The following is a 12,879-nucleotide window of genomic DNA, read 5'->3' on the forward strand; positions in this document are numbered from 1 at the left end:
CGTTCCCAGGTTCTGTCCGCAGCTCCACCCCACTGCCTCTTCCCGGCGGCTCCTCCGGGGTTGCCGCCCCCTCCCATCGGGATGCTCAAAAAGTCCATAACAGTAAATGGAACCAGAACGTTAACTCCCACTGGTCCACGTGATATTCTGATGTGGAATACTGACAACAAAAAATCATGAAACCACAACACTCTATATAACTTATTTATTGTTACATAAAAAATAGAAACACTTGTCTATTTTTCTTTTATTAAGCATTCTCGTTTCCATCTCCTACTAAATATCCCCATACATCCTCGACAAGTGAGGCTGTTCCTCCTCCGACTTCATCACAAAAACAAGCGTTTTCTCTTCCTCCTGGCCATGTTGTCTGTTGTTTCATGGATGGTGGTGTTGGCCTTTATGACATGGGAGCCAGAAAGTGGAATTTCCTTAGAGATTTGGTAGGTCTTTTTTTTTTTCTGTTTTGAAATAATGTTTTGGCTTACCTAGCTTGTTCTTATAACAGTAAATTTGTTGCCATTCAGAAATAAAGATTTAAGAGTTTTCTGGTTGGTAGTGAAGTTTGTTTGCTTGTTCTAAATGAAATTTTATTGATACTTCATGATCTTCTAAGCAATATTACTTTTGGAGCTGTCCTTGTATCAGCTTGTTTTGAGGGAGAAGTTTGTGATTGGGTTTATCACATATTAAGTGAACCTCTTTTTTCCTGATCGGTTGGTTATTCAAAGGATTTTTTTCTCCACTCAATTTTCCTTGAAAACCTTAAATAGTCTGGAGGTGCACTTCAGTCTGTGTTTGAATAGAGGCTTACATTGTTTTCGTTTTTAATTGATTTTTTTTTCTGTAAATTAAATGAGGCTTAAAAGATTTTTGTATATTACTTTTTTCTCATGTTTCTGTCAAATTAATGGCAATTGTCAAATTAAATTCCACAGGAGTGTTTTAATCAGTTAAGATGGGAAAGTTCTGAAGGGTTAAGGTATAAACTCCAATATAGAAACATCTAGTTTTAGAATACAGAAATCGCTGGAATTCTAAAAAATGTTTTAGAATATAATCTACAGAACTTGACTATTTCAGTTAGATACTCTTTACCTGAAAGGTAACATTAATTTCTATTTTACAGTTTTCTTTTGCTTGCTTTTGTTTAGGTTTAGATTTTTTTAAATTATTATCAATTCAATTCCAATGGATAATGCATCCCTGGCAATGCATCAACCCATTGTTCTAGGGCAACATTTTTCTGTTTTTAAGAATGTTCTTCAAAGGATAAAGGTTATAGTCTAAGCTATTTTAATGCCTTTTTATTTCAACTGAATAGTCAAAATGTGCCAAGGTTTTTGAACTCATAATTGTCTAATTCCTTTTTTAATAGAGCTGATTTTAGAGTTTACCTAGAGATGGACTTCTGGGGGAAAAACATTTAAGTGTAATAAAAATAGATTCAATTTTTTTTTTTTTCCTTTAAGGGACATATTGAGACCATCTTTGATTGTGAATTCAAACCTGATAATCCTGATCTTCTTGCTACAGCTTCATTTGATGGTACAATAAAAGTTTGGGACATAAATACTTTAACAGCGGTTTACACATCTCCTGGTAATGAGGGGGTTATTTATTCCATTTCATGGGCTCCAGGTAAGAATATTTTGCTTAAGGTATAAAAGTTCTTGAGTCAGCATTGACTACCAGCACTTTGTGTGACAAAAATATTCATTTTAGGCAGAAGGGTATCTTAAAAGTTCTGAAATGTAATCGAAGTAACATATTTAGACCTTGTAGAATGTAGTGCTTCAGCACCTGTTCAGATTTACCTGTGTGAGGAATGATCTCTGTATTTCATATCAAGTCTGTAGGAAGAAAACTCTCCAGTTTTTCCAATGTTATATTACTGAAGTGATGATGTACTGATGTCAGTACTTGTTAAGTAGGGTTCATGTGACTGAATAGCAGATAGCAGATAAATAGCAGATAAAATTTTATTGATTTTTTTTTTTTCCTCAAGTTTAAATTCAACTGACTTTCCTATGAATTTAAACTCTTAACAAGAAATATTGTTATGGGAAGCTGAATGTAGCCTATATAAGTGAAATGAACTGATCACATCAGAGCATCTTTTGCATCTTGTTCTTCTTCACAGATGATTTGAATCGCTCTGTGTAAATTATGACAGTATGAAAAAGGATGTTCAATTTTTTCGGTTGCTTTCTTTTAAAATCTCATTTCAGTTTGTACCACCTCACATAAAGAGAATAACTTGTTTGTGAGGGGAGGAGTAAAATTGGTGTCTTTCAGGATTTTAATTCTGAATGATTAAAAATGTAAATCAGTAAATTTAGGTTAATTGAAAGCATGTCCTTTAGCTTGTATACTCTTAACTTTAGTTCCTTAAACTTCATTGTTGTCCATCTCAGAACTTTTTTTCTTCTTTCACATCCCTTACTCCCAGCAAGTTCCTCCCAACCTTTGTTCAACTGTTTTAGCTTCAATCGTAAAATATACTCTAGTATTTGTCATTACTTGACTTTGGTCTTAAAAGAACTTTCTTTTTTTCCATCTTTGTCCCACCAGAATTCCTTTCCATTCTGTATATGCACCTTTCATCTAGACTCCCCTTGTACAAATTGCCTTTTTTGCTTGTATTTGCACTATAAAGTAAGTCAAAACATGCATCTGTAAAATTGAATTATAGCTACATCGGGCATAGACATTCATGGTGGTGAGGAGAATCTTGATTTCCAGATTGTCACATTAGAGTCTTATGTTCCTATTTCCCACTTCATAGAGTATGAGTACAGACTCAAGTACGGACTTGTTACATCACGTGCTGCCTGGTGCAAGATTTAGGAAAGCAAAAGTAGTGTAGCATTCTGCATGGTTTGTATTAGTACACAGGGAACTTTAACAGCTACTTGAAGCATTGAAGTTGTATGTGTTTCTCAGTTTGAGTCATACGCTTTTACTGAACATTATTTTCTTGTTATTTGAACGGCAAAACTTTCAGCAGGCATTCGGAGTACTTTTTTCAACTATACAACTTTTAGTTTACTCTTTGTTCAAAACAGGAGCAAGTAGGAAAAAGTGTGAAGCAGATATTTACTACTTAATATCAAATACTGGCCTTAAAGTGTGGAAAAACTACTGGTTTTGTGCCATTGTTGACTTCATGTTAATTGTGATAGCTTAAAAATGTCTTTCTCTAAAGGAGATCTGAACTGCATAGCAGGTGCAACATCCAGAAATGGTGGCTTCATCTGGGATGTCCCAAGAGGCAAAATAATAACACGATTCAGTGAGGTAAGATTATTTCTTTTTTGTCTATTGAATGTAAACTAGCTGTTCCCTCTAGTGCCAAATGTAGCAATTTTTAAAAAATATGTGAACAATAGCCTATAACAAAAACCAATAGAAAGAAAGGGGTGAGTGCAGTTTATTTGTGAGACAGATGAAGTCTTTTTTTACTTCCTCAGAGAATATTTGTGACCTGAGACTAGGTAGTCTCCAGTATCTTAAAAGTGGATCTATAGTGATATACAGCAAAAGCAACGTGGTTTCTTTCTTAAAAGTGTAAATGTATATGGACATAGACTTCAAAACTGAGCATCAAAACATAAAATAGTGAGATGGTGTTCCAGATTTTCAAACATTAGACCTAGAAAAGAATTTCACTTCCTGAAGTCTAGACTATTAAAACTGCCTTTTGAAACACGCTAAAACATAAGGCTTATTTAGAATCTTGCCTTACATTACCAGTAATCTGTGCAGGCTTGTGTGTCCTGGGGCAATAGTATAATTACTATTGACAGAAAGAGCATGCAAGCAGCATGCAAGGTTTTGTAGTTTTCTCTACTATTTTATGTATTCTCAATATATAGCTCTAGTCTTTGTGTTAGGCATAGTTACCTGTGGCTACATCTGTGTCAGAGGAAAAGGCTGCTTTTTAAGAAGACAAATGTAGAAAAGAACATCTTTAATAAAATGAAGCGAACAACCAGACATTCAAGAGTTCTAAGACATCAGAAGATTGGCACATTGCTACTACTAAACAACTGTTTTTGATCTCTGGTCCTGATGCAAATCTGACTTAAGTTCTCACAGTTACTCATTCTCACTAATTTCAATATTTGATAAAGTAGCTAGCATTTATTCAAACTTCAGATTCATGAGCTGCTAATTCTTTCTCTTAATCCAATTTTGTCTCATATCCTGGAGACTAGGACAGTTTTGCTATTGTCTGTGTTTCCCACTTGGGACCTGATATGGTTTTGTACATTACACTTCATGGGAGAAAAGGGCTGAAGCCCATAGGAGAAGAAAAAAAGCACAAGTCAATAAATAAGAGAAAAGGGTGAGTTATTTCTTATTGATAGGTATTTTGCATTTTTTGAAGCATGGAAAGAATGGAATCTTCTGCATTGCCTGGAGTCATAAAGATTCCAAAAGAATAGCAACCTGCAGCGATGATGGATTTTGGTGAGTGTTACTGGAAGAAAAAAAAAAACAAACAATTGCACATCTCAATCCAGTAGACTTTGACAACATCATCAGTGATTAATTTTAAAACCATACTCACTGGACAAAATTTGGAATATACTAATCTTCTATGTTTGCTAGGAGATACTTTTTATGATCTAGAAAATTGTAATAAGGGAACTGTTTCCAAAAGGAATGGTGTCTGACATTTCGATATTGAAACCTGTTCATAAATTTTATTTAGCAAAGTGTATTCTTTGTTTTTTATCTGTAGATAGAGCAGACACTGTTCAAAAGCTGTTGCTCTTTGTCTTCATTCTTTTTTGTTTTGTTGTCCTTTTTTTTTTTAAATTTTGTTAGGAATCACTATTATAGGACAAAATAGTATTTTCAATTTTGTTATTATAGAAGGATAATAGTTTATTTACAAAAACTATCAAATGCAAGGGAATAAATTTGTGTGTAATGTGTTTCAGTACTTTTAAAAATCTTTTCCTTTCAGCTCTTTCTAATCTTTCTCTTTCAACTCTAGTCTAACAAGAAGAGGAGGAACCTTATATTCTATACAAAAATAAATCAATCTTCTAAAAAGATTTGTTCATACCTGTTTTATCACCATGACTTAGATTCTGGGCTGTAAGAATTCTTTAGGGATGGAGGTACCACAGTGTAAAAATTTTACAGCTCCTCTGGAGGAATGTTTCGTAGATGATGGAGTCCAATTAAATGTTTTGCTGGGAAATATATAGTACTGTAGCTGAGGGGTAGGAGTAAAAGCTTCTTTCTGTATGCTTTTGTTACTGTCTGGCTTATTTGCATAGAATCAAAGTTGACTTTTGAATAGCCTACTCATAATATTCTATTGTAATTGGTTTCAGTATTATTCGAACCATTGATGGCAATGTTCTTCACAAGTACAAACATCCAGCTGCAGTGTTTGGCTGTGACTGGAGTCAAAACAACAAGTGAGTGGAAAATAACCCTGATAATTAATATTATTTACTATTGACATAGATTACCAGCAATGCCCAGAATGCTAATTTTTTTTACAAAGACTCCTTAATAGATTCCAAAAAAAAAAAAAGCTATCTTTAAACTAGAAAAAGGAAAAACAAACTCTGAGTATGATGCCATTTAATGGCAGACCTGTATGACAAGGCATTATGTAACCTGTTTGGGAAATGTCTAATTACAAGATATACAAGGCATGAGGATCTCTTAAACTACTGTTGAGCATTCTAGACATCCACTAGGGCACCATATTATGACTGAGCCAATAAGTTTCCATCTCTCAGATGGTAATTATTTCTAGGAAAACCATTACAATGCAAAATATGTATTTCAGTTCGGCAGCTTCTATGGTACTGCATTATATAGTAGAATCATGCTGTTAGATCCTTCTCACAAAAAGCCTTAACAAATTTAATGCATTTCTAACACATCTACTTCTTGCCAACTGTCCAGTTCTGAGAATACTTTATGCTACTTTGATAGAGATAAATATCTATAAGCATCTATAAACAAATTTGCATCTAGAGAATTGTGGCCATTCTATAAAGTATCATTAGAAGGAGCCCAATGTGTCTACACTTTGAAGAATACTTGATAATGATTCTATGATTATAAATAATAAATATAGCTGAATAAGAGCCATGTATCTATTAGAGGTCTTAAATTAATAATTTACATATTCAATTTGAAAGAACTGCATCAAGGTGAATCAAAGCAGAACATGAAGAAACTCTTCCATTAAAGTTTTAGATGTTTGTACATCGTGCAATATTATAAACTGGTAATAAGCATTGATAAACAATGTATGGCAGCATTTACCTCAGTGACAAAAAAAAGTAGTATTTGAAAAACTGAGTATATTGATATAAGACTTTAAAATAACTCGGTAAAGAATTCTTTGTGAATACCTGAGTTCTAATTAATGTTGGAGTTCTCATGAGTGATTTTTAAAATAATGCTGTAGTAAGGCTGTTCTTTGCTTCTCCCCTGAATTTTGTCAGATGGTTTCTTGGTGAGTTTTGCAATGTGCAGTTTGTTCTAATAGTGTGTAAGAAATTTGAAAGAAGAGGCAAGAAAAGGCTCTGTTTTAGGTCTTAACACTCCTTGAATACTTGTTTCACTCTCCCCTACTTCTTATGTAGAAATAAAATTCTGAAACCTGGGTTTTGAGATAGTTTTGAGATAGATATGAACTCTCATAGTCTATAGATTTCTTTCACTTCTTTTTCCTCTGTATTTCATTAAATCGTAAGGCAGCAGTAATTCAATCTAGTAATAATTCTGTTTTGAGTTCTGAATACATTATACTCACTATATTCAGAAATGTTTGATTAGACTCCTGTACAAACACTAGTCTTCATCCTTTTTTCTGATTTCATCTATTTCATGGGGTTATCAGTAATGGCATTATAAAAATACAAAAGACAAACAAAAATAAAGTATTTTTAAAAGTAAATTGCAAAATGTGCATCATATTTATTTTTAAATTCCAAAACCATAAATACTTGTGATTCCAGTGATTAATGATTTGCAATTTTTATTTTGTAGAGATATGATAGCTACTGGTTGTGAGGATAAAAATGTTCGTGTTTATTACTTGGCAACTAGCTCTGATCAGCCACTGAAAGTTTTTACTGGACATACTGCAAAGGTGTTTCATGTACGGTGGTCTCCTCTGAGAGAAGGAATCCTCTGCAGTGGCTCTGATGATAGGTGTGTATTTCTGGACTATTAGAAGATCTCAAGCATAGGGCTGTCAAAATGGCTTTTAAGCTCTATACTCTTGCTGCTACTTGCACTTTAAGAAGCTCTGGGAATAATACAGTCATTCAGACCTCTCTGTAGGTCAGATTCAGAATGCTGGGCATTAATTCCAGCCTCTTTTGTAATTACTTTTGTGAAGATTTTACAAGTAAATATTCTGAAGCTTAGAATATTGCTGAAGTAGAGAGAGTCATTTCAGAAGATGATTTAATGAGCATAGGTCTTTTGTATCCTGTTTCAGTACTGTTCGAATATGGGATTATACAAAGGATGCTTGTATAAATATTCTTAGTGGACACAGAGCTCCAGTACGAGGACTGATGTGGAATCCTGAAATTCCATACCTTCTGATATCTGGCAGTTGGGACTATTCAATTCAAATCTGGGACACAAGAGATGGAACATGCTTGGACACTGTTTATGATCATGGAGCTGATGTATATGGTAATATTTGAAATATATTTTATTTCTGTATTAAAATGAATTTTAAATATTTGACTACACTTTTAAATTCTATTTCTTCTAGGATTAACATGTCATCCTAGTCGACCATTTACTATGGCATCTTGCTCTCGTGACTCTACTGTGAGACTTTGGTCACTGACACCGCTTATAAATCCTCTACCGATAAATATCTTAGCAGATAGATGTTGGGATGAGGTTATTGGTAATATAGGTAAGTAAATTGCATGTATAACTGTTTCGATGTTATACACGTTACTGTCCTTAAAATTATGTGTGCGTATATAACTTGTAAATCTTTGTGTATTAGATCGTGCTGTAGAATCTGGTGCTCCTCCTTTGCTGTGTGGTAAAGTTTCCAGAGATATTAAGCAAGAAGTGGAAAAGATTATAGGAAATCCTCGAGGAGAAAAACTAAGGTGGTTTTCAGAATGTTTTTCCGTAAGTATTCTATAAACTTAAGGAGCATTGCAACACCTTAAGGATGTTAGCCAGCATAAGGTTGGCAGTTTGTCCTGCTTTTTCCTCTGAAGTCAGCCTCCAAAACAGAAGTGTTTTTCTTCTACCGTTCTTTCTTTCTTATCATTTCTCTTTTCTCTTTCTTGAAGGGAACTCAAAGAAAGCATGCAGAAATCAAATCTTTCTCTTAATAATTCTGTGTGCAAAAATGTTTGATTGAATTGTTTGTCATTTGTGAAGACCAAGCTTTCTTAAAGGGAAGTAGATGAAATAGCTTAATTTTTCATAAGAATAGAAATTAGAATTTTCTGTTGAAGAAAAGGAAAATAAATTTTATATCAATCTACATTGAATTTTAATCTGCCAAAGGGTTGCTGGATAAGATTTTTAAACTACCCAAGTCTTTGTAATACCAGACTGCTGTATTTCCAACTGGCAGCTGTAGATGTGTACCACTTACGCTTCAGTGTCCGTCTTTTGACTTTGCTTTGTTGCAGAGTAGAATTCTCTTTAAATCACTGTAGCTTTTTGGTGCAGTTAAAATTGTCAACTCTTGAATCTCCGTGAGCACTTAACCTGCATGGGAGCTGAAATTGAGGTAGAAAAAGGGTAAAAATATCTTAGGATTACAGTTTCTATGAGACACTGATGTTCTTTAAATGAATACACCGATCTATAAAAACCTAGTTCATGCAAAATATTTGTATGCTTTGATTTCTGGCTAAATCTTAGGATTATGTTAGAAATTTCGGAGAACAATTTTTTCTTATCAGCTATGTTCAGTGGTTTTTTGAGTCTAGCACCTGCTTAAACTACTCTGAGTAGATTCTTCTGGTTTTTACCAGTTCAGAAATAATGGGGCTTCTAAACACGTCATTTTTGAATTCTTAAAAACATTCCTCCAGGTCAAAGGCTTAATGATTTTTTTGTACACTTTTTTAATTACTTATTCCCTTCAGGTATTAATTCAATATAAAGCCATCATCCTCCTTTTACAGAAGCAAATATTGAAATACTAGACCAGTATAAATGTTTAAAATTTTAGGAAAAAAACTCAATATCACTGTAACCTGTAAGAACTCATGTACTGATGCACCAGACGTGTCTCTTTTTTAATGTAGTAAATTTGATTTTGTGTTGAATTTAGACTTTATTTTTTTTGTTCACCTGGCTCATGCCTTTCTTTCACAAAAGATAGTAAACAAGTTCTTGGATATCTGTTGCAACCCAGCAGATATTGTTTTATGCCTGCACTAATTACAACATAGCCTGTATCCACTTGGAAACAAAAGAGGAAGCTCTGATGGTGAACCTTCAGCTGTGACTACACATAAGCAAATACTTAGATTCATGAATCTTATGGTATCTTCTGTCTTCAGAAATGAAGGGGTTTTATTATCTTGAATGGTGTCTTCATAGTAAGTCTTGTAATTTTAAAACGGTCTGGAATTTTATTCCTTGGAATTGACTGGCAAGCATTTTTCAAGGTCTTAACAAGTTTCATTTCTCTTGAATATTATCATAATACAATTTTCTTTTTTCATCCAATTTTAGCCTCCAGGAGGCAGCAAAAATTTGTGGAATTTAGTTGCTGTAATAAAAGGACAGGATGATAGTCTGCTTCCACAAAATTACTGCAAAGGAATTATGCATGTCAAACATCTTGTTAGATTTAGAATGGTAAGTGAAACAAATGTTACGTGAAAATTGTCAATAATCTATTTATTATTTCACTCTTAAAATAGTGTGTGATGTTTTATAAAGGGGTCACAACTTATTTCATGTCTGAAAATTATTGTGCAACATTAGTTCTCTACGCAATACTGATCTGTTAGAACAGGGGCTTCTAGGTGAGTCTGTAGTGATTTGATAAATACTATATTAAAATTATAAGCTATATTCTATACTCAGTGAAGTAAAATTATTTTGTTATATAGATCTGAAGTTTATATGCCTCCAGATGAGGGACGGGGATATTCATGTGTGAAAATAGAGGAGAGGCAGCAGAAATAAGCTATCTGGAAGGAGTGGAAAAGCAAGAACATGTCATTAATGGAGATATACAGCTTTAGGCTTTAGACTGACTCGGATATGAATGCAAAATTCCAATCCCAGGAATTATTTGTAGGTGCATATACAAATATGCAATCAAATGTACAATTTGTACGGAACGTGGAGATATGTGGTTCTTTCAGGGACTTCTCAGGGAGACTAAACGATCCCATGTTCTAATGACTGAGTTGGAAATAGAGGAAAGTTTTCTAATTGTGTGAATCAGGTCATGCTTAACTGCCACCTCAAAGGACTAAATACCTACTGGGTATTATGTTATGTTTGCTATTGTATGCCATCTCTTTTGTGTAAGTTACAAGACTATTATTAAGGAGTAGCCTTATGTATTTTAAGTCTGTGATGATAGAAATTTTTTATTGCAGATGTTAACTGTAATTATAGCAGCTACATAGTAACAAGAAGAGTTTAGTTTGAAAACAAAACAACAAACAAGATAGTTTGCCTTTCTCAGCAACTGTCATTGCCAAAGTAAACTGCAGTGTAGACAAAAAACTGCAACTGCAAAGAATGGCCACAGTTCATTCAATACTGTTGAAATATAAACATATAAAGAGCTAAATGTGCTCTCATGTGCATTTATGGTAGAGTTCAAGAATTGAGTATTCATAAAATGTGAAGTTTATTTTTGCTTTTTAATGTTAGTTGTGATCCTTTTCCAGCTTATTTCTCAGACTCTGCCAGATGGAGGAATTTGCTCTTGCTTCTTAAACCAGAATAGAAATTGCAGTTGTTAGAAATACCAGTTATTTACTGGTCATATGGGTGTGACAGAACATTAAACCCACTGTCTTTATTCTTTATTTGGAAATCAGTAGAAGAATAATAAGTATGACTTCCAGGAACGTTTTAGATTCAAAACAGATGCTTGTAATGGACATTTAGGTGAGCTAGTATTATGTATGAGAGAATGGTTGAGAATGAAACAAAAATATGTAAAAGATTGAAGGAGATAACATGGAAAGTCTATGCTATTCTGAGGATAATTTTTATCTTAGACTATAGCTTTTGTATTCCATTGTAATGTTCAACTATAATGCATTATTAACAATACTTGTTTTCATCATAGCAAACTAACGATTATTTCTGTTTTTCCTTTATTTTTTTCATCAGTCTGAAGCACATGAACTGACAGCAGTAAAAATGGCCAAGTTTGGAGGTGGTATTGGTGCACCAAGTAAAAAGGAAAGGCTTAAAGAAGCTGCAGAAATACATTTAAGATTAGGACAAGTTCAGCGGTATTGTGAACTGATGGTAGAGCTCGGAGAGGTAAAATATCAGAAAATTACTGAAAAGAATTAAATACAGAAGATTATGAAAACCATCTGATATAGCAACAAAAGGCAAAATAAATCTTGAAAAGCGATCTTGCTCCAGTTATATTGTTTTTAACATACAAAGACTAATCCATAGCTCATTACATCTTTAACATTTTGACAAATTTATTGTAATGGAAGAAATATAAAAATAATTAAAGATACCGCACTTTCCCGACATACAATCATCAGGAAAAACATATTGCTGCTTTCTTCTAGTGGGATAAAGCTCTCTCAGTTGCACCTGGTGTATCGATGCAATATTGGAGGAAGTTAATGCAAAGGTAAAGTGATGACAGTAAAGTGAGTTGTAGCTACTGTATTTAACACAAACAAAAGTAGTAAGATGAAATACTAGTATTAGTATTAATTTGCTTCTCTTACAACACTAGCAATGTTGCCTTTCTTTCAGTAAGCTTTGGCCTTGAAACTTCCAGAGACTTCAACAACAAATGTGATTGTGGATATCATGTTAAAAAGTTAAGCATAAACTACAAGTTTAACTCGAATCTTTGTCTGGTAGAATGCAGTATCCTTAAAGCTTGCATCTTCTGAGATTTGTAAATGCAGATGGGTTTTGGTGAACTTTATGTAACTTCATCTAACACCTATACCGTGAATGTTAGTGGTCGATTTTATGCATAGATCTTTCTTGTTTATTTATTCATTTGTTTAATTAGGAGAGCTGATCAGTTAATTCAGGAAGAAAGTGATGATGTCATCCCATACTGTATAGCTACTGGAGATGTGAAGAAACTAGTAGCTTTCTTTACTTCAAGAGGGCAGCTGAAAGAGGCTCTGCTTGTTGCACAGGTATTATTACATGTACCAGTGTATGTAATAGCATTTACCTATTCATTTCTGAATCTGAAGATGACAAGCATATTTAAGATTAGCTCTGTTCAATTTATAAAATTGCTAAGTAACGAAACCCTGCTTTTTACTTTCATGTTCTATTGGCCACTTTTTACTAAGAGGTCATAAGAAATGTATCTCATACTGATTTTAAGCCTGATTTTTTTAAAATTGCAAAGGGGCAGCTATAATTAAAACTGATGATTACTGCTAGGTTAAAGTAAAAAATATATATAACCTGATTTCTATCAATCTGTTCTCTTAAGTCTTTTATAGTTTCTCATGTTTTTCCATCGAAGCCTTAGTTATACTTCCTCCAGAATCTTAGGGTGAAATTGTTCAGCTCCAGTAATAAATGTAGGAAATCAGCACTTGTATTCAGGTAACCTTTTAAATTAACACAATAAAACAGTGCATTTACATGTGTAAATGCAAGTTAAAGGGTATGCAAAACATGCAAGACTGG

At 33.6% G+C, this 12,879-nt stretch overlaps 1 protein-coding gene across 5 annotated transcripts in view; it reads left to right on the top strand.

Annotated features, from left to right (window-relative positions):
* Positions 1-12,879, top strand: part of WDR17 (WD repeat domain 17) — a 49,917-nt gene that overhangs the window by 26,104 nt on the left and 10,934 nt on the right. For 4 of the 5 annotated variants that reach the window (XM_031596618.2, XM_090138926.1, XM_031596619.2 and 1 more), the window contains exons 7-19: positions 256-443; positions 1,473-1,641; positions 3,209-3,300; positions 4,394-4,476; positions 5,355-5,441; positions 7,036-7,200; positions 7,493-7,695; positions 7,778-7,927; positions 8,024-8,154; positions 9,727-9,852; positions 11,356-11,511; positions 11,778-11,842; positions 12,239-12,371. In XM_031596618.2, coding sequence (XP_031452478.1) covers positions 256-443; positions 1,473-1,641; positions 3,209-3,300; positions 4,394-4,476; positions 5,355-5,441; positions 7,036-7,200; positions 7,493-7,695; positions 7,778-7,927; positions 8,024-8,154; positions 9,727-9,852; positions 11,356-11,511; positions 11,778-11,842; positions 12,239-12,371 — 1,748 coding nt within the window. The remainder of the gene's footprint in view (positions 1-255; positions 444-1,472; positions 1,642-3,208; positions 3,301-4,393; positions 4,477-5,354; positions 5,442-7,035; positions 7,201-7,492; positions 7,696-7,777; positions 7,928-8,023; positions 8,155-9,726; positions 9,853-11,355; positions 11,512-11,777; positions 11,843-12,238; positions 12,372-12,879) is intronic. The other variant, XM_090138929.1, reaches the window with a different exon arrangement.

The sequence above is a fragment of the Phasianus colchicus genome, chromosome 4 (assembly GCF_987193195.1).
Source record: "Phasianus colchicus chromosome 4, bPhaCol1.hap1.1, whole genome shotgun sequence".
NCBI classification, from domain to species: domain Eukaryota; kingdom Metazoa; phylum Chordata; class Aves; order Galliformes; family Phasianidae; genus Phasianus; species Phasianus colchicus.